General features: G+C 31.8%; 3 protein-coding genes across 9 annotated transcripts in view; 1 reads left to right on the forward strand and 2 right to left on the reverse strand.

Annotated features, from left to right (window-relative positions):
- Positions 1-718: 718 nt before the first annotated feature.
- On the reverse strand, positions 719-17653 carry LOC105216944 (trehalose-phosphate phosphatase). 2 transcript variants are annotated; one of them, XM_054226691.1, is made up of 5 exons: positions 17508-17653; positions 4718-4849; positions 1086-1600; positions 925-1031; positions 719-862 (listed from the first exon to the last, which is right to left on the reverse strand). In XM_054226691.1, exons 2-5 carry the CDS (start codon positions 4780-4782, stop codon positions 731-733), a joined length of 819 nt encoding a protein of 272 aa, XP_054082666.1. In that variant the 5' UTR covers positions 4783-4849; positions 17508-17653; the 3' UTR covers positions 719-730. The 2 variants fall into 2 exon arrangements, with proteins under 2 accessions (XP_054082666.1, XP_054082665.1); XM_054226690.1 differs by lacking the exon at positions 17508-17653 and adding an exon at positions 4993-5123.
- On the reverse strand, positions 6418-21813 carry LOC105216943 (uncharacterized). 3 transcript variants are annotated; one of them, XM_011191709.3, is made up of 4 exons: positions 21652-21813; positions 9399-9624; positions 6854-7475; positions 6418-6782 (listed from the first exon to the last, which is right to left on the reverse strand). In XM_011191709.3, exons 1-4 carry the CDS (start codon positions 21674-21676, stop codon positions 6648-6650), a joined length of 1008 nt encoding a protein of 335 aa, XP_011190011.2. In that variant the 5' UTR covers positions 21677-21813; the 3' UTR covers positions 6418-6647. The 3 variants fall into 3 exon arrangements, with proteins under 3 accessions (XP_011190011.2, XP_011190012.2, XP_011190013.2); XM_011191710.3 differs by lacking the exon at positions 21652-21813 and adding an exon at positions 17508-17650; XM_011191711.3 differs by lacking the exon at positions 21652-21813 and adding an exon at positions 12185-12438.
- Positions 16580-27662, forward strand: part of LOC105216942 (ras-related and estrogen-regulated growth inhibitor) — a 33212-nt gene continuing 22129 nt past the window's right edge. For 2 of the 4 annotated variants that reach the window (XM_029043326.2, XM_011191708.3), the window contains exon 1: positions 20281-21005. Coding sequence is in view for 2 of the 4 variants with exons in the window: in XM_011191708.3 (XP_011190010.1) it covers positions 20932-21005 (74 nt within the window). In the remaining 2 variants the exon portion in view is untranslated. Of the gene's footprint in view, positions 17033-20280; positions 21006-25867; positions 26836-27662 lie in introns of those variants that run through there. The other 2 variants (XM_054226689.1, XM_029043322.2) reach the window with 2 other exon arrangements.

Raw genomic sequence — 27662 nt, forward strand, 5'->3', positions numbered from 1 at the left:
GAACCTACTAAATCAAAATTTTGCCTATAGGTCATCTTTTGAGTATGAAAAGCTTTCTATCAGACTATTATATTTGTAATTGAAAGAGTAAAAAGCTCTCGGACTTAAAGAGAGTATATGTATATGATATACTATATATGCATATAAAATCTGAAATATGTACATAGAAATGAGAATTCGATATGTACTTATATACAAAAGCATATTTTTATAGATGAATAAATTATTTTTGTTAAAAAATATATGTATATAATGAATATATAGAATTCTCCAATCAAGCGAATAAACCGAATATTTGATTATCCGAATATAATTCTCGGATATCCGAAAATCACAAATTTATAGGGAATCTAAATACCTTTCAATATCAATTATATGCCAACAGCAAGGATTATAAGCTGAATATCTGTGCCGATGAGTAATGCATATAGATATCCGGTTATTCGGATACTCATTTGGTATTCAGAAACAGAAAAATCACAAAAGCAAGAGTTGATTTCATTACTAGTAGTAAGACCAACTCGGAGAAGAAGGATCAAAGAAAAAACTGATTGATGAAGAAATTCTTTCAAACAATTCATATGTTATTTGTGGATTCATTTTCGAATTGAGTTAATTATCACTGATTACCTTATACACAAGTGCAAATATTTGAAAATCTTGTAAAATGCCTCAAGTCCCAAGTATACACATACAAATTCCGGTATAATTATTTATAATGTCCATATCTTCAATTATGGGTGTTGTTTATCCACGCCATCAAATCCTCCACGACAGGCTGGCGTGCCAAACGAAAATCAGCATAGGTCTCAATATTAGGATCGGTCGAAACACGGAATGATATACCAGTGCCTTGTAATAACTGTATAAAAAGAAATATAGATTTAACACTTATATTTTATAATTTTTCATAAAACTAATTACCCGCATGGCATCCTCATCGGTTGTGTCGTCACCCGCGAATATCACCTTGATTTTCTTAGCCCAATCCTCACCAAATTGATTCTTCAAAATCAGCAATGCCGCTTCGCCTAAGGTAGAGCAATATTTAAACAATTCTGAACACCTCCTAATAGCGCACCCACCTTTGTTCCAGTTGACCGGTGGCTTCGCCTCGATCGCCATGTGCGCTTGATTCGCACGGAAGCCATGCGACTCAATTATCGCCTTAGCCGCTTGCTTGTATTGTTCCGCCGCATCGTCGGCCACGTCGCGATAGTGAAAGGTTAGCGACACCTTCTTATCTTCAACCCACGCACCGTTATTCTCCAACTTTTCCGTCAATTCATTTACAATAGTAGTGTAAAGCCTCTGCAGTTCAGCGGGGAGCGCATAGTCGTGCCTAGTGCCATCGCCAATCTCGATTTCCAAGCCGTGATTGCCCGCGTATGTGATGCCTTTGATGCCCAAACATGATTGTACATCACGCAGTCCGCGTCCCGAGATAATGGCCATGAATATTTGCGGATGTGCAGCTAATTCGTGTAGCAACTTCTTCATATTCGCTGTGAGAAAAGTACTTGAGGGATTATCGGCGATGCCGGACAAAGTGCCATCGTAGTCAAGTAGTAAAGCAAGTGGAGTGTTTGGATCCAAATAACTGCGATATTTGTTTTTCGACAAAGTAATTTATTTATATTTGATGGTTTTAAATAGTTTGATTGATTTTAGTAAGCAAATTAGAATTAATGCTTGATATTTAGCGTGATTTAGCCAATTAGTGATTTCAGAAATGAGATAAGAGATAATGAGTGCTAAAATATATTAACAACGGATAGCTAATGAGATAAAAAAATTCTAAAGAAAGAGGTGAACATGTTTCGAACAGAGTTGAGATAAGATTACCTAAGTTTGATGAGAAATCAGATCCATGTACAGTAATCCGAAATTTAAACCATCATACTGAAGTGTTGGTATCGAACATCTATGTATATGCTCAGAACACATATAATTGAGCTCAATATTCTTCGTAAAGACTAGCGGCACAACTAATTTTCCTATTCTTCTGGCTAGTGAAAGCTTTAGACCGATTTTATCTAGTTCTGAAATAGAAGCTCGAATATTAGTTACTTCCTAAACTATTAAACTAGATTGGTTTTAAAAATATGTATATGGCCCAACCATGTAATAATACGGTTTCGAAGGAAAATATTGGTCTCTTCTTCGACATAACCTCACTTTGAAACCAATAACGTGACGTCATAAAACTCTTACCTCTGTTTAAGTAGACAAGAATAAAAACTTTTTGTTTGTGGACCGATCTATTGGTCAGGCCAAATAATTTTCAGGCCATTTAGTATGACAGTTCATTGTTAACAGTTTTCAAAACAGTTTCGCAGACGGATTTTAATAAATTTATAACGCATTCTGTTCCTCTGATTATTTTACTTTGTCAGTAAATCAACTCCCTGATATGTTCAGGGATCTATTAACTTAATCTATAACACACGAGTCGAGCAGTAAACGTTTCGGAAACAAGAGTTGACCAGGGTCTATAAAAGGAGCAAATTCTAACTTGTTTCAGGTGGAATATCTGCAAGTTGCTATGGGGTTTTTGGCGCAATACAGACCAGATATATGTATATTTTAAAGTCACATAAGAAAGAGCAGACCATTCTTCTAATACAAAAAATAAAACTGAAAAAGATGGGAAAAATTTCTTCTGTAAACACCTATTTAACATGTGCCCATGAGCATAAGAATTAATATCGAAATTCGACACAATGAATTAATTATTTTGTTGTCAAATATATTTAGGATTCATTAACTACCATCAATCTAATTAGCGACTTATTGTAAGCATATTATCAGTATTATTATGCATTATTCTGCTTAACCTAATTACAAATGCTTAGCCATACGAAAAGCACGCGTCAATAACTTTTTCCGCATTGTCTGATCACGCTTTTATCATCATAGCTCAGTTATTCACATATATATACATACATACATATCTATGTAACTATATCTATATATAATATATAGAAATATATCAATGCAGCGATTCCAATTTGCAACAGCGATGCTTAGCAACTGTTGACTTCTTTGCTTTTTAATATATTTGCAATCAACGCCGAAGGTTCACATGCACATAAATATATTATTTAATCGCTTCTAAACTATAATACAAATATATATATACAATTTATGTTTTCATAAACACTTGTTGCTATCGTTTACATATTTAAAAGACATACAAATATAGAGTAGATTGCAACTGAGCCCTGGTATCCATCTGCAATAATTCTCAACCGAAACAATTATCACTCGGTTGGCGAGTGTATGAGTAAAGTAAAAGTAAAATGTGTCCACATACAAATATATTTATTGTTTGTATTGTCTATAATATTTATTTTTACTAGATAAATATGCATTTTTGTAACAGATACACATAAACATATTTATATAGTATCGAATAGACCGTTTAATTGCCGGAATAAATGAACAGCTATGGATTTTGCCAGGAAAAAAGGTTAATATGATATTAGCATTACGAAAATACTATCAAAACAGACAGCGTGGAAAAATGGTAGACAGATGAGTTTATTTCGCGAAAGTAATTAGTTAATACAAATTATCTATACCGCTATCAGTTAATGCCAGATGAAATGTTATATACAAATACATATTTACATATAGATTAATATGAATATGTATCAACTCATATACGAGTGTATCCAAAAAATAACAGTATTTTTCATTTTTTTGATAAAAAAAATTCATTCGGCTACATTAAGTGCCTATACCAGTGTGACACTTTCAAAAAAATCCGACTTTTTTAATATTATTTGCATATTCGATAGTTTATGTTTCCAAAAAATATCCTGTGAAAGCGGATCTGTTGTCGTATCTTGAATATTTTTTGAATGACAGCATGTTTTAACCTAAACACAAAGACATTTTTTTCGTAACTACGCCATTTTTTTAATTTTTTATAATTTTTCGTAACAAATCGTAGGTCATTGTATAGGAAACACCTCAAATTTTATAATCGTTTTAATTTTTGTTTGTTTCAGCTACTCATTCGAACGGAATCAAGTCAGCAGTTGGGGAACTTTTTTTTGACACCTCCAAAAACAACACATAACTCTGCTATTTTTCTATATTTTTGTAAAAAAAAAATCTTAAAATATAGCTGAAAATATACCTTATTATGTCCAAATAATTTCGAATCATTCGATCGAGTACTCTCTTAAACAAAAAAAATCATGAAAATCGCCTAATTTTCCATGGGTTACACTGGTATAGCCCCTTAACGTTGTCGCCTTCAAAATAATCCACTTTCGATAACATACATTTCTGCCAACGCTTCTTCCAATCGTCGAAACACTTCTTAAACTCGATTTTTCGGATACCTTTTACATAGATTGCCGTTATTTTGTGAACACACCTCGTATATAAAAAAGACACTAAGCCACCGATGGTATTTAAACTATAATTCTGTTGTAAAAATGATTTTTCTCCCTAATAAATTATTTACAGATTTCAAAGAGATGCTTGAAATCGCATAAATTTGTCCCAATCATTGGAAATTTTATTTTTTGATTTTTTTCTTATTATACTAATTAAAAACAAAAAAACTATAAGCGATTAAGTTTCGCATTATCAGTTGTCAGCCTACGTAAGCTAGCTATTGCACTACATAAAAAATACAAATATATTTCGTATGTATGTATGTACACATTTGATAGCCTCTTCAAACAAAATCCCAACTCACCCAGACAATTTGCTTTCAAAGTCAGCCAAAGAGGCAATCACAGGCACTACACGCTTCTCAGGCATTTCGTATATATATAGCGTGTTTGTTGTTGTTGTAGATGCTTGTTATAAAATAGCTGCAACCGGCGTGCTTGAAAAGGAAATTGTAATAATTTTTGGAAATATCTTAATGAAACAGATTTTTTATAAAAATTTTTAATTATTAAATTGTTAAATTATTAAATTGTTTAAATAATTATTTTTTCTCAAGCTAAAAATCACCGAAAAACCTACCAAGTGCGCTTTTCGGAATATAATCAACAACTGAGCTCGCGTTGCTCAAAATGTAGCCTTTAAAGCTCAACTATTTAGTTTTATTATTTGCTGAATAGGAATATATGCGTATATATGTATGTACATGTGTATAAATTTATTTAATGTATATTTTAGAGAGCCTAAACAGAACTTATCACCAACAGCGAAGTAAACAAAAACCACAAATACAATCGGAGTCATCATCGGCTCGCACCGTTATCACAATCAAACAAAACTAACACTATAAACACACAAACCATAATTGAATATTTGAGTATGTTTGAGTATCTTACTTGTATTTGAAGTGGCTTTTGAGTGCACCACCCACCAACACGAAGTTACATAGAAAGCTCATTTATAAGCTCTAATGCATAGCAAAAACAGGCATTGATAATTCCAACACAACACGATGACACCTGTAATTCCACTCAAGTTTGCTTTTAATCACATTGAATACTCAATTCACCTTTACTGCACTCAAAAATCACACAGTTAAGCTATAACATATTCACTTAATGTTAATTATACGCCTAGTGGGACTCGATATCTGATAAATTAGCGGCACTTGCTGTCGATAATTATACTACAATGTTTAAAGAAGAAATCGTAGAGAAGAATTATAACGAGAGGATCGAAGCGCTAGGTCTTTATCGCCAACTAGGATAGAACTTGAAGTACTCGAATCGAATAGCTTGAAGCCGAAGTATATAGTTCACTGTAATGATAAACTAGTATTTCAATAGTGCCAAGAATCGTCCAGACCAATTGCCAAGTCAACCAAAAATATCATTAAAGTATCAATCGACGCGTCTTGGTCCATAGACTCGCCATCTCAATAATAGTTATAGTATGAGGTTCCTATATATTTTAAATATCAACGCATAACAAAATAATCAAGAAAAGAATTCTCATGAAAAAACAACTTAGAAAATATCGTCGGAACAACACTTTAAGGTTAAGAGAAACGAAGCCGTAATCGAAATCAGTTTCGATATATATTCTGAACTATTAGACCTTGAAAAACTGTAAATGATATAAACAATCTTTTGACAATCCATTAAGACCCAAAAAACTACAGAAAGACATGATCGATAGATAACATTCCCTACCAAAATAAATGGATAAAACAAACTGCAAAGGTAGAAATGTAACAGCTCCCGAATCAAGCAAACTAAGTACGATCAGCTCATATAAAGCATGTAAATGATAATAATATTTTCTAATATAACGAAATACAGTCAAAACTTTCTTTCCCACCCGTTTTCAATGAAAATGAGATCTACTAAACATATATTATCACTAGTTAGTTCGTGATCGAATACTTTCATGAGACCTCTTGAGTATCTCGAGAACAGTGTACTGGAGAGAGATACTCATAGAGTTTCCTACTCAAAACCCCTACAATTTTTTATAATTTTTTATGTAATTTATTACCAATGATATATATTTGGTTTTTTATTTTAACAAAAATATCAATTTGTATAAATCTAAATAACCTAAATAGCACTTATATACTATACTTGTATGTATTCACTATATCAAAAATTATCAGCCCACAATTTTGATAAGCTTATAGTCTTAATATTTATAGATTTTCTAATAAACTACAGTAATTTCGCAAACTGGACTAGAAACTAATCGGTATAAGTATTTCTTATCCATTTCAGCAAGTCCTCCACGACATCCTGCCGCGCTAAACGGAAGTCGGCGTAGGTCTGGATTTCAGGATCTACCGAGACACGGAATGATTTGCTGGCACCTTGCAGTAACTGAATGGCAATACATAATATACATATGTTAAAAATACTTTGTTCTTTGAGAGTAAAATTTAAATAGTTACCCGCATGGCATCCTCATCGGTGTTGTCATCGCCGGCGAATATCACTTTAATTTGATCAGCCCAATTGTCGCCGAAACGGTCCTTCAATATGAGCAGCGCCGCTTCTCCTTTATTCCAATTCACTGGCGGCTTTGCCTCAATCGCTTCATGCGCTTGATTCGCACGAAAACCATGCTTCTCAACTATCCGTATGGCCAATTGCTTCTGCTCCTCAGAGATGTCGGCGGGTACGTCACGATAGTGATAGGTCAACGAGACTTTCTTATCTTCAATCCAAGCACCGTTCTTCTGCACATTATCCATCAGTTCTTTCACCATTGGCGCATAGTGTTTCTGCAGCTCAGTGGGGAGCGCATAATCGTGACGCGTACCATTGCCACTCTCAATTTCCAAGCCGTGATTGCCCGCGTAAGTGATGCCTTTGATACCGACGCGTGATTGTACATCGCGTAGTCCACGTCCAGAGATAATGGACAAAAAGATTTGTGGGTGTAGCGCTAAACGATTCAACAGCTTTTCCATATCCACATTCATGAATGTGTTCTTTGGATTGTCGGCAATGGCGGCCAGTGTGCCATCGTAGTCCAGTAGTAGTGCGAGTTTTGTTTTCTCATTTAAATAACTGGATGAGAACGTTTAAGTGATAAGAAAGAGATTTTATTTGAAATACTTTTACAAAATGGCGTAACAATTAGCGAGCGAGTTTAAGGCCTTAAAATATGCGATTCCCCAAACTTTGAAGAGTGTCGAATCGAACAAGCAACTGACACAAATCGATTAGATACTACATAACAACCGTTTTTACAATTTTTGAACATTTTCTATTATTGAATACAACTTGATAACTTTGTTGTTACTTTCTTATATAAATTCATATTCCTATTATACTTTAAGAATTATTTGTAGTTAGATCTGCATAAATAGTCGTATAATATTTGTGCGTATTTATTTTCTTATTTTACTTTCGCTTTTCATCGTCTTTCAGTTATTGTTTACTTGTTAACTTGATCCCTTTGTTTATGAAACTAGGTCATTGACCGAATAGGTTTCCCTATATCAAACAGGTGTTCAACGCTCCTTAGTATATATACATATATTAGATACAGTTACATATTATATATATTTATTGGTGAAAATATGTACATATGTATGCTTGTTTACGTTCTTGTAAATATTTACAAATTTATTTTAATGATATGTCAAGGTTAAGTCAGTTGGTAAACAAAACTTTCCCTTCAAGGTTAGCGTCACGCTAGGATATATGTATGTATACCGTATATTTGTGGTGTTGGTATCAATGGCCTCTCACTGCTCAAATACTATGTTCGGTGGGCTATATTAAACTAATTCCTCATTTAGGGATAAAAAGTTGAGAAGAGCAGAAGAGTAAAAACAAAGAATCTCTTCTATAAGTACTGAAAACTTTTTGAGTATCTACGGTCACTTTTAAACTCGAAGCCATTGGAAGGAAAAAGAAATCAATACTCAAAACATTGAACAGTTTGGAACTTTTGTAGAACCACCAAACTATATAAAAAGTATAAAACTAAAAATCATATCTGAACATTTGAATATATAGGTGATATGAGTTACAAACATCAAAAAACGGTTTTGATAATTCACGATTTTCGTTCATTAAGATCTCACACTTCATTGATTTTTCATTAACAATACTATGATGATGCCACAGCCTCCATATTTGCCAGACATGACTTCGTGTGGCTTTTTCCCATTTCCAAAATTAGAGAGAACTCTAAGAGGCCTTTGGCTAGAAAGATCCAAAGCCTATCCCACAAATCTAATTTGAGAAGTATTGACCCTACGCTCCAACAGGAGTTAAAGAATTATTATATATATTCGAATGGGACTATGTTAAAGGCAACAATATTAATGTAGACGTATGAATAACCACTTTTTTCAAAAAACGAAAATCACCGTTATTTTTCTTAACACACCTCGTTTATAAAAGAATTAAATTATATAATTCTGTGTGAAATCTGAAGAATCAATCCTAGTTTACATAGCGAATATAACCAACAAAATAATTCGAGCAGAGTAAAATGAAGACATAAATAGATATTTTTAGATTAGATTAACAAATAAACGTTTCATTACAATTTCTTAAATTAATAAAATAAAAAGAATAGCATTGATTTTTAACATATTCATTTACATTATCATTCATTTTTTACATATTCGAAACTATTTAACAAAAAACTCAAAAAAGTCCTCAACTATTTAAAACCTTTTCTTAACACATAACTAACGAAAAAATTATAAATTATTTTGATTTTTTAATTTTTTTTTTTTGTGATAAAATAATGAAAATTACAAAATTTTAAACTAAATAATAAATGAATATGATTTTTAAAATGCGAGGACATATAGATATTATATTTAATAGCTATTAGATCTAAAAGCCAATTTATGCACCTTTTTTATTGGAACGTAGTTAAGAAAATCTTTTTAAGCCCACTCTCGCTACTAACTATTTAAATATTCTTTAATACAACTCACGGATTCCTTAGATTTCATAGATACTCACCCCGGCAATTTACATTCGAAATCCTCCAAAGAAGAAATCACTGGCGCTATGCGTTTCTCTGGCATTTTATTGCTGTTGCTGCTGTTGCTATTGCAACTACTACTTGCTGCTGCAAAATTACTGCTACTTGCAATGTATGAGCGCTTCACAAGATTAGCGGTGGCGGTGGCGCGTGTTGGCGACCGTGATACCAGCAAAACCAATGGCAAAATTCGTAGAAGACGCACTGTAACACACACGTAGTTGGGGGATGGAGTGAAAATATTTGATTATTTTGTAATTATTTTCAAAAGCGTTAAGACACAACTTATTAGTGAATTAGATGCGATCAATTGCAATTGATTTTTATTCGTATATTATTGAAAAGAAAAAATATTCCACACAATTTTTTTGACTAATTCTTCTATCAAATATCCTTGGAGCACCACTAATCATAAATTAAAGCCGAAAATATAATATTTCACTGAATGTTCGTATCGAAAGTGTATTGAAATACTGAAGTTAGTGTTGCTTAACCGAAGGCTTTTAAATCTCAACTGTCCAGCCAGATCGTTTACTAAATTTATTCTACATGCATGCAAATATATTTACAATTGTTGATATGCAAACAAGTGAGTGAATTTCATGCGACGCAGCAATATTTTGCTCAGAACTCAACCTCAATAACAACACCAACAATAAGTAAAAACAACACTACAAATGGACTCATCATTGATGAAAAGTCCACAAGAATATAAAACAACAAACAAAAACTCACACACATACAAACAAATATGCCGAGTACACGAACAAATAGAGTGATATCAAATGTGCTCATTCGAAGTTATAATCATATTTATGTATGTATGTAAATTTGCGAAAAATTAGAATAAATAAGAGGAATTCCCTTCTAATAGCACTACAAAAACAAAATACCAAAACGAGCATTTATCACACGCATTTGTTTTTATTTTTTGTTTGAGTGCCACTCATACGCTGCTCATATCAACTCAGTGTCATATTGAGTTGAGTGTACATTCAGCGGGAACGAAGTCCACTGCTATGTGCGACACACTACATTCACGAGCATCTGCGTTGTCTTCAGATAAACTTTGTCTGCTGGCATGCCAAAAATAACGGTGCAACGTCATCGGTCGAGACACTCAAGATTACCTTTTGCTGTCTGGTTGGGTGTTATCAAAGCGAGCACACTCAATTGCTCGTGCTTATATGAAATATCAATTATACGCCACGTACGACCACGCTGAATATCAAATGCTCGAACAGCCAGCGAACACGCGTCCTCTAATTGCTGGGTGGTGGTGGTGGCGGTTGAGTAATTAAAATATTTTTGCGTATATTTTATGGGTACTTAGCGATATGAGATTATTATATATTAAGGATTTTTTTTTCGCAATGAAAGGGAGAATTCATTAATTGAAAAAACTAAATTGGTGTCAAACGATTTTTGGTTCACATAGTTTCTTAAGTAAAACTAAAAAAATAACCGAAATGGTTATCACATATTTCAAAACCATACTTAAGCCGAAATAAAACCACAACATAATATATTTCGTAAAAGAATGCTAACGAAGGTTATTTAAACAAAAAAAATAAATATACGAAAATATTATTTGAAGAGCTTATCAAATGCCTCAAGTAAACGATAATTCTTCGAAAACAAAATAATAGATAAAAGAGGTAGGAGTTAGTTATGGGTATAGGTATTTCAGCCATAATGGCAACGCCGGATAATTTTCCGGACGGACTGAGAAAGTGAAAGCCAAGGTGCTACATTTGTAAGTTCTGAGATAGTTCCACTTCACTATACTATGTATTCTAGACAACTTCGACACTACGGATCAGGAAAAATTTTGTATCTTTTTACATGGATCCAATTGGACCTTGATCAGTTTCTTCACCTATCATTGTTTTAGAATCTGAGGTTGCACAATTTGAAAAGCTTCTAATGAAATAGTAAATTGAAATAGGGTAGCCTGCCTTAATGGATTTCTCAGCAAGGCTTAATGTAATTAATTAAAAACACGAAATATATGTAGATAAATTGATATATATATGGCATTGCCACCTGATTTGAGAAATAAAAATAAAAATTATAAAAAAAATATTTAGGAATAATTAGAAATATAATTATGGCTTAAACGACAATTAAATTAGAAGAAAAGTTGCAATTTCTTGCTGCTAAATGGTAACAGTATTATTCAGCAACTAAATTAGCTGATTGTGGCATATGTCGGCAGTAGACTCATAGTAAGAGCAGATTCAATTTGTAAAAATAGACAAATAATAGTAAGAACGAAAAAAAACCAAAAATACATAAATAAATAAAAAGGAAAAAAATGATTAAAATGTTTTATATTTTTTTTTGTATTTATTTATATGTTAATAGTTAAAAAAATTCAAAAATTGGAAAATTTGAAAAAGTTGAAAAAAGGAAACAAAATATTTTATATTTTTTTTGTATTTATTTATTTTTTTATTTTATAAATATTTTTATATACGCATTTAAGTACTTCCATTTAACTTTGTCAAGTCATTCACAAACAACCTTCACTCACAGAATACAACACGCAATTGTGAATATAAATTCAAATAAACTCAACTTAAATTTCTGGGAATTTTTCCACATTTAAATTTTATTGGTCTGGCTTTGGGGAGAATCCCCAAAAATTTAGCAATTGTCAGTCTAATTTAGTAATTTCGCAAAATTATCACAATTGTGTGATAAAAGTAAAACACTTGTGTGATAAGTATATAAAAAAATCACTTTAAAATATTTTACCCACCAAGAGATTTGATCTGATTTCACTAAAGTCGTCACTTTCTAACAATTTTATTTTTTTTCACTGTGTTAAATTCAGCAATTGTCAAACTGATACACTTATGCTATAACACTGCACATTTATGAAATTTTGTTAATTGAATTTAAATTAAATAACTATTTTACTATATTTCAAATTGTTTTAAACTTTCAATTGAGCTGCTGGAGGCAACAGTTAGCGTGCGACCGTCCCCAACTCAATGCAAGAACCGTAAATGCGGGAATTCTGGTCACATACTTCTGTTTTATATTAAACCACAAGTGTTGGGAGCAATTAAACATGCGTATATCAAAAAAATTGCATCCACATTTGTAGGCTCATAAATATACGAGTATATATGTTCCACATTATATAAATTATGTATTTATGCCTGCTTTGATACCGGAACTTACTGGCACAAAGAGTCAAAGCACAAAAGTATTGCAAAATCTGTCAAGATCAGTAAACAAAAGTGCAGCGTCGCACAAAAACGAAAAACAAAAAACAGAATCCAATAGAATCCACACAAAGCACAAAGTGAAAATGCTAAAAACCGTAAATTATATTTAATCTATTTAACTTCCATATATAATATTTGGATTAATATGTATATACATATGTTTGTATGTACTCCTATTTACTAGTAATATATGTTTATATATGTTTGCATTGGTTTGGCACTAGGCCAATGTGCGTAGCATTAACCCCTTTACAGGAAACACAAAAAACATGACATTGACACTTTGATAAATTTTTCCTCAGATAAAAAAATTCAATACATACATACATTTGGACAATATATGTAGAAATAGTGCCTAAATAGTAAAGCGGCGAAGAGCCTCCATGGCGGTCAACTTTGCTGAAAATAAGTACAGCAGTAAAGCATAATAATAAAATAATAAAAAACCTTCCCAGCGTGTCCCAAGAGAGCATACATGTAGGTTTTAGTTTGAATTTCGCAAGATCTTAAGTGACGTCATATTATCCATTTGCTTTGTGGAAGCTTTGAAAGTGCACTATACAGAAATTCTCACTAAAGCAATTGGAAACAATGAAACGACGAATTATCTAGTCTCTAGCCAAGCAAGACGTCTGGTGTACGTCAAGTGTCAGAAAACGAGCAAATTAGTTTGTTGAGACACTCAGAACCGAAATGATATAAGTTGGGAAGAGAAATGAACTCTTATTAGCTATATTAAAGCAGTGTATTCATGTCACTCCACACTTTAAGCTCTATTTTTAACATTCTTCATCCAGAGTTCAACTTTATGATGTGTTAAAGTTCCCATAGTCTTCTTAGGAATCGTGTTTCAAATCATTTAAGATATAAGATATTCGATAAATACTAATTTCATTCAATACAGATGGCAGTATGCTAATTAAATAGGCTTTGGGACTTTTTTTAGACGGAGTATATTACGAAGTAGACTGATAATGAAATCTGAGAGCTGATCCAAAAGTCTTCCTAAACTAAATAAACTTTATAACATGAAGCTGAAAAATATCGGGAAATAAAGATCGAAACTAAAAGAATGAAAATGAGTTTCAACTTGTCGTAAATTTCGGTGTTGCGAAGTGGCTACTGGGGTATTAATAGAATATTATAAAGCGACATCTAATGATTCTGATCGGAAAAACTTTTCAAAACTTAGAAAGTCTAAGTTCTAGCGTCAGTTTAGTTGAAAAACAATTTCAATTTTATTTTGAAACGCATATTATGGAAATGTTTACATTTTACAGTTTGATATTTCATATAGCCATGAAATGTATAGTTTTCGAAATTTATATGTTTACTTATTGGCTGAAAATTTGATTTTTTTTTACTATTTCAAAGTGAATTTTAAATATTTTTGGTTAGGTCTGTATGTACATATATGTATCGTTCGTATTTTTCTACGTTTGTGGTTTTACATGAAAACAATATTTCGAAAATCATTGATATTAATTCCACTCAAATAAGATTTCTTGTACTCAATATTTGCACTCAAGACATTTCTTACAAAACATTCTTGTTCAAGAAAAACACTCAACTTCAGTAAATATGAATACAGTGTTCGAAAGTTCATTCCCTCAGTAAATATCCAATAATTTAAATTCTAGTATATCCTTCACAGCCGTATTTTATTGCATTCACTTGCTTGTACAAATATATTTAGATGTGTGTACAATTATTTCCATCATGACTTGACCGCATGTCTGTTTTGTTTTCCAAAGTAAGATTCGATGCAAATGTGTCGTGATCATAAAATGCTCAATGTTTGCACCATTTACACTGGCGGCCTGGCCAGTTTCTTTGTCTTTTACCTTCGAATTGTGACTAATATTTGCACTAAGTATGTATGTATGCACTTATTAAATTGTGGCTATATTATGATAATATTATTGACGCCATCAAAAATAGATGTTCATTCTACTTTCACGTGCATCGAGTCTGGTACGCTTAATAATACATTAACATTGGAATTTGAATGCATTGATCCAAAGTAATGTTGGGTTAGGTCGTTGTGGGGCTTTATTCGGTTTTATGGAGAACAAGTGTGATATAAATTTTATTTTTAAAACTCTCAAGTAGCAACAACAAATGTGAAACTGCTTGTGGATACTTGATTACACGAGCAACCGAGTCGCGCTTCCTATAGTCGTACGCCAACCGCCTATTTAGGAGGAAAGCTTACTCAATGTATAGTTTATCTTCACTGTTAAGGGTTGTGGAGATCTCCTGAAACTTAGTCCGATCTTACCTACCTACTGCACTTCGAAACGTACAGACTTGGGCCTTATCCATCGAAGCAACTAAATGGGAGTTCTACAGTTCCCTTGTAGAAGCTGATAATAGAGGCTCCCAATGTGATATTAAATCGGATCGTACTACCTTTATATCGGAGAATACATGCTGTTGAAATTCGGCAAAAGCTGTTAAGGATTAAAATAGAGGTGATAGAGGGGGAACTGGGTTATTCTCGGTGAAATGGCTACCATACCACACCATTATCAGATATAAACAATTCATAATAATTAGTTTTGATTTTAAGGCAACAAAATATGGAATAGTCTCCTTAGAGCCACATAGGACTATCTCGGCACCTTTATGTTCAATAAATTGATAACCCGCATAACTTTAAAACCACCCGAGAAAATATCGTCGTGATAACAGATAACAAAGATTGCACGAGTAGGAACGAGCTCAAAACGAGTATCTGTTGGGGGACAATAATATGCTAAAACAAGTACAGTTGAGCTTCCATAACTTGAACTCTTGAATAGAAATCAATTTTCTTATAAATAACCTTTCATAACTCGAAGTCTCTCTAATCGATGATTCGAGTTAGGAAAGTTCTACTGTATATATTAATAAATTTTATTTAACATTTTTAGATTATTGCTAAATTTAAATCGAAAACAATTGACTAAATTGCCATGAAAAAAAATGTGTGCAGCATTATCTCCCACACTGGAGTCTCGTGCATCGTGCTATTGTTAGAAGCTTTGTACTACTTTGGCGTCATAGACGTGACGTCAAGCATTCTATTATACTTTAAATGTGCGATAACCTGATGGACTAAGTAATTAACAATCAGCCATGTGTCATGTAGTTGCTATTATTTTGAAATATGTATGTTGAAGTCATAGAACTCATGAAATCTATATTTAATGCAACATAATGACGGAAAACACTAAAATACACTCACAATTTTTTTAAAAAAGATTGAGGAATAAATTATAGGGCATCAAGATGTTGGAGATCGTAAATAATGCTAGATTATTTCCTTTTCAAAAAGAAATTAACCGGAACATCCTCATCAAATCACTGGAGAAACATGTTTTAATATTTTGTAAAGTGTTTCGAGACAATTGTGATAGTTTTAAAAAAGATCAAGTAATTTGTCAGAACAGCTTCATCGAATCATAAGAGAGTTGACGTTATTGGTATCTACGAAATGGTAAAATGCTTGTACATAAATAAAAAAGTTCTTAAAGAGGAACAATCCAAGAACGATTATTGGAACTCAGATTCAAGATTAGATATATTCCAAAATTCAAACTTCACACTAAAAATGTTTCCAGCATTTTTCGAACAACCCACCAATAGAACTGCTACTAGTTGAATATATACAAACAATATATAGGATTGTATGTATGCTTGAATACGCAACCTTTCCACACGTTCATATTGTAAATATTATTTCACTAATTTATTAAAGCGCCGCATATACATACACACATACAGAGATATGTACATACATAAATTCGCATTGGCTTGATTATTTTCTGCGTACGGAATGATTTGAATGAGGCGGAAAAGTAAAACAAATTAGAGGAAACGCACACGCGCATATAGCATACCAACCACAACAACAACAACAACAATAACAACTAACATGAAATAAATAAAAATTTCATTATATTAAGTGGAAGAATTTTTGATGAAAACCAAGCGAATTAAATGAAAGCCAAAAGCAAACTAAACAAGTAAAAGTACCAAGTCAGCGCGCTACAAAGAATCCTCGAACGCCTAACGCTTTGCAAATTGTGTGAAACAATTGAAAAGGTGAGCTAGTACACACCTCACAAAGATAAAACGAGACGAGATACTCGAAATCAATAAATTGTGAACGAGATTAAAGTGAATTATTACAAATATAGTGTTTTCATAAAAAACTGAAATGAAATAAAACAGTGCAAAAAAATGCGGAAATACTTGCTTAGTGCGCTGTGAAGAATATAATATTTGTAAATAAATACAAAAACCATTTCACTTAATTCAAATTAAAACAAAGGCCGCAAATTAAAGTGGCACAGTGAACAATAACAAACATACACGTATAAACATATGTAAGTAAGTAATAAAGTAAGCAAGTAAGCAACTGAATTTGAGTGTAATATGTATATAAATATGTATAAATCTGGACAATTGCCTTGTCCAACAATTGCACGCAGCAAATAAATGTTATGCTGCCACTCCATTTGTTGTTGTTGTAGCGTTCAACAGCTGACGATCGTCATGAGCACCCGCTGCTGGTTGCCTATTTGTCTGCATGTCTGGTCAACTGTCACCAGCACAGTGGCCACCAAAGTCAAACACCCACTCAACAGCCATATCACTTAACAGACATACACTTCAATTTTGACGCGTACAAAAATAGTCAGCAACAGATAGTACATAGTGATAAATAAGCTAGCAATTGATTACAATGCAGTTACATTTTAATAATAATATTCAAATAAACACACACATATATCACTTCCAACACAAAAACTTCTAAAATTAGGCATAATAATTGCGGAAAAGATTCAAAATTTTACTCACTGATTACGTTGTTTGATTTTCCACTTGTCACAACCGTTGTTGTTTTTGTTTTAGTAAACTATTTACTTATAATAATTGTAATGTTTATTTATTAGTACAAGTATTTGTCTTTTAAACGGCCTAACGCAGCAAACGATGATTTGTTATTGCTTTAACGCGAACTTCTAATAATAATAATAACGATTACATCAATAACAACTTATAATATATGTCGATGATTATATATATAAACAAGTGCAAAAGTTACACAAAACTTTTTCGCTTTGCAACTAAACAAAAGATTCCACAAGTTCTTGATTTTCCTTTCCAACCAAAACAAGGTCGTTTATTCTCTTGTAAATAAGTACACTTGAAATTACAAACAATATATCATATATTTTTAATAATTATTCTATAAAAGCAGATTGCGTAAAATTTGTGCAGCACACACAACACACTCGTCCACTTGAGCACTCACTTGATGAGAGTTTTTTTACGAACAGCTGTTTGAGAGCTTTTATATACAGATGATATTTTATTGTGTAGGTAGTGGTAAATATTACTTGGGGGAAAAAATATTTAAAAGTTTATATTAAGCTTGCGGTGCAAATACCTACTTATAAACTATGAACAACAAAATATAGAGTATAATTTGGAAAGCACTGTTAGAGGCATGAGAAGTTTGAGTGTAACTGATGCATGTATATAAGCAGTGTTAACAGTTTAAGAGACATAGCATCAGTCGGTTGTGGAGTACATAGATAAAATACATCACAGAATAAAATAAAAAATAAAAAATTTAAATGAAGTATCTACAATCCTGGTTATGTAACATTTGTTATATTTGGTTATATTTGTATACATATGTATCTTGTAAGTTAGAAAGGTGATAACGAGTTTCAAAATAAACTCACCCGCCTGTTTGATGATTTGTATGTTTAGGTGTATTCAGCATTCAATAATTATATTATTGCTAAACATACATATATTCTAATTAAACGACAACACTGCACTATTTTTTTACTTTTTATTTATTTTCTTGATCTTTTCCATTTAGACTATTTTTTATTCTAACCTATTTTTGCTATTCACAACTTCTTCTCTATTAATTTTTGTATTTTCTTCTTTTCCATTTAGACTATTTTTTATTCTACCTTTTTTCATTCACAACTTCTTTTCTATTTAGACTACGAGACTGCGCTATTTTATTTATTTTATTATTCACAATATTATTATTATTTTTTTCTTTTCCATTTAGACGAATATTGCACTATATTTTTCTTTATTTCTCATATTTTTGCTTTTTTCATTTTTATTTAAACTACCGCACTCCATTATTTTTATTGCTCATATTTTTTGCTTTTTTATTTAGACTGCACTATTTCTGCACTTCATTATTCACAATTTCTACAATATACCATAAAGAAAGCAAACACTTTTTTCCACCACATTAAGCAAAACACCTTTAAATCTTAATTTTACATACCACACGATACAAATTTGGATTTTCAATTCAATTGCATTAAATCAAGGTTAGCAAATACCGTGCATATTTTACCGATTCTCACATTTGCATGTTTGCACATGTCGAAGTTAACTGGTTACGGTTAAAAAAGTCCGTAAATAACGTTGTCACTTTTGTTGTTTTCCATTTTGCAAGTTTGTGCATGTTTTTAATAATAACTGTTTGCCAAATAACTATTGCCAATGACATCGTCTTTGACTTTTTCGCCTTGTTAGTAAATTGTGCGTGTGTGTTGTGTCTCATTCTTCCCATTGCATGCACAAACGCATATTATTTTCAATCACTTATTTATCATATTAAAACATTGTTCACTCATTGAATTTTACGTTCAATCAAAGATTAATAACTATTGAGTAGTTTTAACAACAAAAACTTTGTTGAAACGCTAAATTTAACACGAATTTTAATAATTATACCGCACGCAATTTTCCGGCCGGCTGGCGAATTTGAAGAGAAGCACGTAAACTGTCAAAAAATGGTGGGAAGTAAGAGAGTTGCCAGTACGCTGACTTGAAAGGGAATATATGCAGTGTTAATAAATGTCGTTAATGCAGTGTTAATAAATAATGTAGAGTTAATTTAAAGGGATATTAATGTTTGTTATAAAAATATTGAGAAATTGAATGAAAGTTTAACTTAAACAAATTTAGCGAAATTTATACATTAAATAGTTCTGATTAATAAAATATGTAAATTTTTATATTTATCAATTTTTAATATAATAAATAAAATAATAATTTAATATTTTATAAATTTAGCGAAATTTATAAATTAAATAGTTCTAATTAATAAAATATGTAAATTAATAAATTTATCAATATTTAATATAATAAATAAATTATTAATTTAAGATTTTATAAAATATTTTTAATTAACTAAATATGAATTTAAATTGTTTTTTGATTAAGTTCATTGCACGAAGACGTTATTTCCGTTAATAATAAGTTTATATTGGAACCTTTTCAATTGAACTGCTTTATCAATGTCAGACAATTATTGCTCCACCAAATTTTCTATTTATTAAAATGCGCTTTCGTCTCCTCTTTAATAAATATTATTTTCGTAAATAATATGTGACGTCATTAGTATAATAAACTCTCATACAATATTTAAATTAATGCATTAATATATAATTTTAAATTGAATAACCATTTCACTACATGCTTCACTGCTTTACCGATAACGAAAACTGAAATATTTTCTTGCGCGTCTGCAACCCTACTTCCTTATCCAGTCCCTTTTGACAGTTTCCGTTATTCGCCGAAATATGCTGGCTAACGCATAAGCGAATTGTGAAAATAGTAAAACACATGTTAAATTTCGGATTTCTTTAAATTCTTTCGTTTAAAATTAAATAAAATGCTTTTACTGCTAGCAAAATGTAAAATAAAGTGCACGGGTTTGTTGAAATGCTTGATATTATGTGCGTTTGTGTGAAACAACAAGCAAATGCCAAAGAGCTGAGCTCTGCATGCATGCGCAGCAAAAATGTAGAAAAGTGCTATTTTCGCAAGTTTGCAATGAAAAATATAAAATATCTGGTTCAATCGTGATACAGCATGTCTGTTTTCATTAAAAAGAAGTTATTTAATATGTGGAAAATTGCTTTTTAAAAAAGAAGGTGCTCATCGGCATCTCATGCAGTGAATGCAGCAAAATGCAGTATTAATATATGTATGTCTATATATATGTGTGTGTGTGTTTGTGGATAATGGCAATAAAATATGAGTTAGCTGCTACCATTTTTTAAATTTGTTATTAGTGTATGAAAATAATTATGAAAAATGAGAAAATATAAGAAAAGTGAAATAAAATATGCAAATATGCCAAGCGATCTTTGAAAAACATATTATTGCATGAGATCCACATTTGTTTCGTGCAATTTTTCAGCGATTATTTTTATTTAATGTGTTAAAATAAATGAAATTCAGTTACATATCTGCATTTGGTAAAAGATACAGAATTAACGAATGCTTCTTCTTCGGATTACGCGGGTGAGTTTAGTTTCAAAATAATCTTATCTTTTAATTTGTAAGGCAAGTTATAGATTAATAATTAAAATTTAAAATATTTATGTTATGTTGCTATTGTTTGTACATAATTAAATACAATATCGTGCATAAAAAAGAAATTGTCTAACAAGTTTAAAGTAGAAAGTAGGACCCAATGGTCAAAAAAGGAAACCTATTTATACAACATAACATATCCGAAATAAATTAAAAGCGCCGATGAAAATATTTACAATATTGGTGTGTTCAAAAAATAACGGGAATTGTAATTGTCGAAATTTCACAGGTTTGAAGTCTCCAATTTTTTTTTATTTATTTTTATTATGTACACATGCCTCTGAAGTACAATACAATTTTTAGCTGTATCCTTTGCTTACTTTGTCTATAGCAGCCGCTAAGACATTTTACAGGCATGCATATGTGGATGAAATCGTTGAAAAAGCTAAAGACTTTCCCAAAAATCGACTTTGAGGAAAATTTCGACAATTGAAAAAAGCGCTGGCAAAGGTGCACAGTGTCGAATGGAGAGTATTTTGAATACGACAACATTGAATTTATTTATTTTTTTTTCAAAAAACGAAAATTGCCGTTTTTTTGAACACAATTTGTATGTATTTATATGTTTACATACGTGAATTATTTAGCACAGCTTTCATTTCATTCTTGAGGCTTGATTGCTTGAGCTTCACATGGAGTCCAAATTGTAGACACTGCGAATTTTTTAATATATTTTATACAAATTTTTATTTTTTTATTTATTTCATCGAAATTTGGTGAAGTTTGAATTTTATTAATGAACAAATTTGTATTTTCAATATCATATTTATTTTGAAATTTTTGTAGAGATTATTTGTCATTGAAATATTGATCGGAAAATATTCGACTGATTTTTTGTTAAGGTGATATGATATTAAAAACACTGATTGAATATTGAATTCAATTCAAATAAAGATTTGCATTACGGATTTTCCACAAACAATTGTTTTGGATATTTGAAACAATTTACAATTGGTTTTTAATAACTGAGTAGCCATTCTAATTAAATAAATAATTTAAAACAAGAACAATTCTCAATTCTAATTTAAAAACCAAAAAAAATCGTATATCTTTTTACTTTTTTTATAATATTTTTTAAACATGTGACAACACTTTTCAAAAAATAATGAAAAATATTTTATTATAGATCTCTCCAATTTAGTTCTTGTTTATCTTTGCAAATTTTTTCACTTCAAATTTTGAAACAAGTGGCAACATTCTACCCTTACTGAATCATCCAATAAATGTAGCTTACCTATGAAATATAATATTTTTGTATATCTGAATATTATACAAAAAATATAATTCAAAGCCCGTTTTACTCCCCTTTGATCAGTCAAACAGCCAAGCTTAGACAACTTGTTTTACACATGAACATATGTGATGAGGTTACGTATACGCCAAGTACGCGCCAGAAATTAACAATTTCAAATACAAGAAATGCTTCAATGACATTATAAAGCAATTATGCATTTAAAGCCATAAGTAGATTTTACGACGATTTGCATTATTTATGTAAAATTACCTTTGAACTGCTTATAAAACAACAAGCAAATGACGCAAAATATTATATACGCACATATGTACATACGTTAGTCATGGCACATAATACGCACCACAAATAATGTCAATATACATAAATAGAGTCACAAAAACAAAAAGAAACATTTGAAACAAATTTATAAAAAAAAAAAACAAAGAATGCTTTGTATACCGCCACTCATTTGAATAAAAACCCATCGAGGTGTAACTGGCGCCAATATGAAGGTGAAGATGCTTGGCAATGAAAGTGTAACGCTAGCGATTTTACAAGCTTAAGGTTATGGCGCGCTACACACACACTCGTACATACATACGTTCTTGTATATATTTAAGTATGAGGCATTTCAAGCAAGCATTGTATCGCTAGCTAGCGCTCCTTTTGTCGCCATGACAGGTAAACAAGTGATTAGAGTAGAAAAGGCATTAATTTACGCAGTAAAACGCGTTCAAGTGTAATGATTTTAAATGGTAAGTATATACCTGGAATAGTACGCGAATGCGCCAACGCCATTACCTTCCCGCCAAACCAATCACAGAAGCTTACTCTCACACTTTTACCTTGACAGACGTCAATTTGCATATACACACATGCATACAAGTTTTTTTATATGGGCAGGTGATGGATAGGTGGGAGAGTTGGAGTGGTTGGTAGTGCAAATCACAATAACAAAAACATCAAAAATCGACAAAAACAAATATTGACAAAGCATGGCATATTAGTTGTTTAGGCGATCTCTTGACTAACTATTTGACTGTTGGTCTCTCTGTCTGTCTGCCTGTCTCCCTGGTTAGTGGACTGTAAATTTACTTGACAGGGTATTTCCTGGTATTTATTTATGAAAATTTCAATTTCAGTGGAATATAAGAGCGCGTTATGACGTTGTTATTATATGCACCTGGTAAACAAATTTTTCTGATTGACGTAATTTAAATATTTTTGTAAACTCGTTGGTTGCAAGATATCAGTAGAAGGGTGATTAGAATTTAAATTTAGTGAAATAATAAATAATTATTGATTTTTTAAGGAATATTTTGCTGGCAACAGTGTTAGGCAAAGGATATCATCGGTAGTTGCTATTGAATCTTTTTCTTACAAGGACTGAGTTCAAAATTACTCGCTAGTCATTTCTTTAAATTAACTATTTTTGTACTTGATCTTTTCAAAATCGCACTGGCCTCTGTTCTCTTTTTTATTATTAGTCCTCCATTTAGCATGTTATTCACAAATCTTTTGCATAATTTTCCTTTCAAGATCTCCCCAAGAGTCTTCTTGGAATACGGTCATATAATGACAAGAGAGAGAGAGAGACTTTTGCCTGCTAGCACTTGTTACCAAGAGATTCAAGGCTATATTTAAAGCCTCATATTGTTTTTGGATAATATGGTATAATATTATATTGTTCCACCGCTTAAATTGTATATTGGGTATAAATATGAAACTAGCATATGTTTCCAACATAATGAATCGCATGAGAATTGTTTTGGTGAGAGTAGGAATATACAAAATGTCAATGAACCATTTAATACGAAAGATGTAGAATGGTAACAGGAGAAAACGGGATTACTGTTCCCAATTGTTGGAAGGATGAGAAAGTGGTTGCAAAAATAAATCATAAGGAAATGGAATACACAATGCTGAAATTGACAGACATGAGGAGATTAAGAAAATACCGAAACAGTACAGAGATATTTAGATTAATATTATGATATAAAAAAATAGGATAATAATCATAGAAAAATATAAATATAAAGATAAAGAAAGAGTTGGCAATTGAGATTGATAGATAGAGATAGAGATAGAGATAGAGATAGAGATAGAGATAGAGATAGAGATAGAGATAGAGATAGAGATAGAGATAGAGATAGAGATAGAGATAGAGATAGAGATAGAGATAGAGATAGAGATAGAGATAGAGATAGAGATAGAGATAGAGATAGAGATAGAGATAGAGATAGAGATAGAGATAGAGATAGAGATAGAGATAGAGATAGAGATAGAGATAGAGATAGAGATAGAGATAGAGATAGAGATAGAGATAGAGATAGAGATAGAGATAGAGATAGAGATAGAGATAGAGATAGAGATAGAGATAGAGATAGAGATAGAGATAGAGATAGAGATAGAGATAGAGATAGAGATAGAGATAGAGATAGAGATAGAGATAGAGATAGAGATAGAGATAGAGATAGAGATAGAGATAGAGATAGAGATAGAGATAGAGATAGAGATAGAGATAGAGATAGAGATAGAGATAGAGATAGATCTGAAAATTATGTTGGTACTTTTTGACAAATTTTGGTAACAAACAAAAATTACAACAAACTGTTTATTCCAACTTTTTTTTTTTAAGTTCGTGGTATGTCGAAATTTGTGGAACTAATATACATATTTGTCATAATTATATACTGTTTCACTATACTTTCGGTAATCAAACAACATTAGGCTTATTAGAGACTTTTGTATTATAACCCAAATGTTCGTTGTTTGTTTCCAAATATCTCCTCTTCACCAATCCTAGACAAAACATCTCCTCTATACTAACCTTATTAATTATTATATTTTCTAAGCTTAATACTTGTGAAGCATTCCTTTAATTCTTTTATAATCTCATTGGAAGGTGATAAACCTACTTTTACCCACTAAAGTATGAAATATACTTAAAAAGTAGTGCAAATTTACTTTTAATTGCAGCTTTATATACATATATTTATTAATCTTTAATTTTCCTAAAACGTACACACAATCACTTTCTACGTTCTTCAAACGAAACTTTATACATATTATGCATTATCTCAAGGTTAAAGTGAATGGTTTTTCCAGCTACGTAGTTTAAATCTCTCTTTAATCTATCATTTATGTACTTCATTATTTTGCTTTTGCACCGCTCTTGATAATTTAATGCACTTATTTCAGCGACGATATTTAATACTCGGTCAACTGGTGCACTAACACACAAATACTTGTCGAAATACATATATTGTTGTGTATGCAACTAGATTTGTATTAGTGAGCAACTGCAACCCTGGGAACTTCCGTTGTTTACTACGCTTAACGCGCATTTAGCAACTTGTTGCGCCCCAAGCATATCCTCAACATCACACCAAATGCACAACACACATCCAAGCAGAGGTTTGTGCTTCTATAGCAGCACGTGCCGCCAAGCAACATGTTGCCGCAACATGAAGCACCCACACTCCCACAGCAACACAACGAAGTTGTTAGCAATTGTGTGCGCTGACGCTTTTTAGCCTCATCATTCAACACTTGTGTGTTGGACTGCCTGTCATTCGAGTGCTACAGTAGTACGTACGTCGTGCGTTGGCCGAAGCAGTTGCTCTTGCGTTCAAGTACATCACAGATGGTACACGATTTAACAAAAGCAAAACAAAGTTAAAGTGTATAACAAAAGCATTATACAAAACAACAACAAAAGCAAAACACAATGAAATTACGAAAAAATACCGCGAAACTCAAACTGTAAAGAAACGAATGCCAAGCCGACTTTTCGTTAACACTCGTACTATGTAGTCTGCAATATAAGGCAACAAAAAAAAACAAATTCAAGTTCGTTACTTAATCTAACGGTTTCACTGCACTCCAACGCACCAACGCCAGTGGGTCTGATTCGTTTAATGCAAAGCATATTAGTTGGGGTGCTCATAGCTGTTGTTGTTGGTGTTGGTATTGTTCTTGTTGTCATCGCGCCATTCAACCGTTGTGAGTGATGTCGTGCGCTGTGACTTTCGGTCTTTTCAACAACATCCACTGCCGCCGCCGCCGCCTCGGTTGAATGGCAAAAAGCAACATTCAGTCTTCTGCTGCGCGTATATAGTAAACAAAAAACGGCGATAAGTGGTTAATCGCTTCTTAATCGAGCGCGAGTGCGTACGCACAGCAGCAGTACCGTTATAGCGTTACAAATATTTATTTAGTAGCAATTTCGCGGTGTTCGTGTAAGTCAAGGTGGTAACGCGCGAACTGCCTGCAAGTGATTTTTTTTAATAATTTATTTTTTTTTTCTGATTTACTAAAAGAAAAAAAAATTACTAAAAATTTAGTGTGTGTCAATATTTGCGAATTTAATTTGTGTAAACATTTGTATAAACACAGATTTCTGTTTTGTTTTGTGTATGTGTGCTTTCTCGCATAAAATTCGCTGCGCTAAAGGAATTTAATGATTGACTGGTGCTTTGGGTCTAGCAACAGCACAATACACAAATCATAATAATAAAATAGGTAATGCGTTGCTTGGTGAATGGGATGCAGGCTGGTTTTTGTTTTTCAATTTATTTCTTTGATTTCAATTTTTTTCTACAACAAATTCAAGCTTGAGCGCCCGCCATCAATTTTTTAACGACATTAGTGCTCGTAAATATTTCCTGTCAAGTGATATATAACTGTAGTAAAATTATGTGGCAAGAAAATACATAAAACTATGCAAAAGGGAGAAAAAAAAATAGAAAAAAAAATTTTCCTGGAAGCATATCCTTGAACATGAGGTTAGTTTGGATAGTTTGTTGTATAATGTAGCTGGAGTGGGGAGTTGTACTTAGCACTACATTTCAGCTGAAAATATGAGTTTTTTATGGTCCAACCATTATGAGGTGTTTATTGAGCTTAAATAAAGGTATAAGTAAATAAAGGTCGTTCAGTCTCCAAGAAAAACACATAATGTCCCACGAAATTAAATTTACGAATTATAAAAATTCAACGAATTAATCAATAAAGGTTAGGACTTCAACTTTATACTCGTATAGAACCCTCTGATAAACTGCCGAGACGGTTCAGGGCGGTAGCTTTAGTGCAACGGAAATGTAAGACAATTTGTACTATAAAACCGTATTTAAATCTCAAAAGTAACAGCTGTTCCAGCAATGTTTTATTCGAAATATTTTGGTGACTTTCCGATAATTCTATAAATAAGAATAAAATCTTCATTTAAGAGAGAGAGAGCACTCAAATATCCATTTTTAAAACACAAATCCAATTGTTGTTTTCTTGAAAGAATATTACCCTTTAATATTTTTAATATTGAGCCATTTAATAATTAAATATACAAGTTG

This window comes from Zeugodacus cucurbitae, chromosome 3 (genome assembly GCF_028554725.1).
Source record: "Zeugodacus cucurbitae isolate PBARC_wt_2022May chromosome 3, idZeuCucr1.2, whole genome shotgun sequence".
Classification (NCBI taxonomy): domain Eukaryota; kingdom Metazoa; phylum Arthropoda; class Insecta; order Diptera; family Tephritidae; genus Zeugodacus; species Zeugodacus cucurbitae.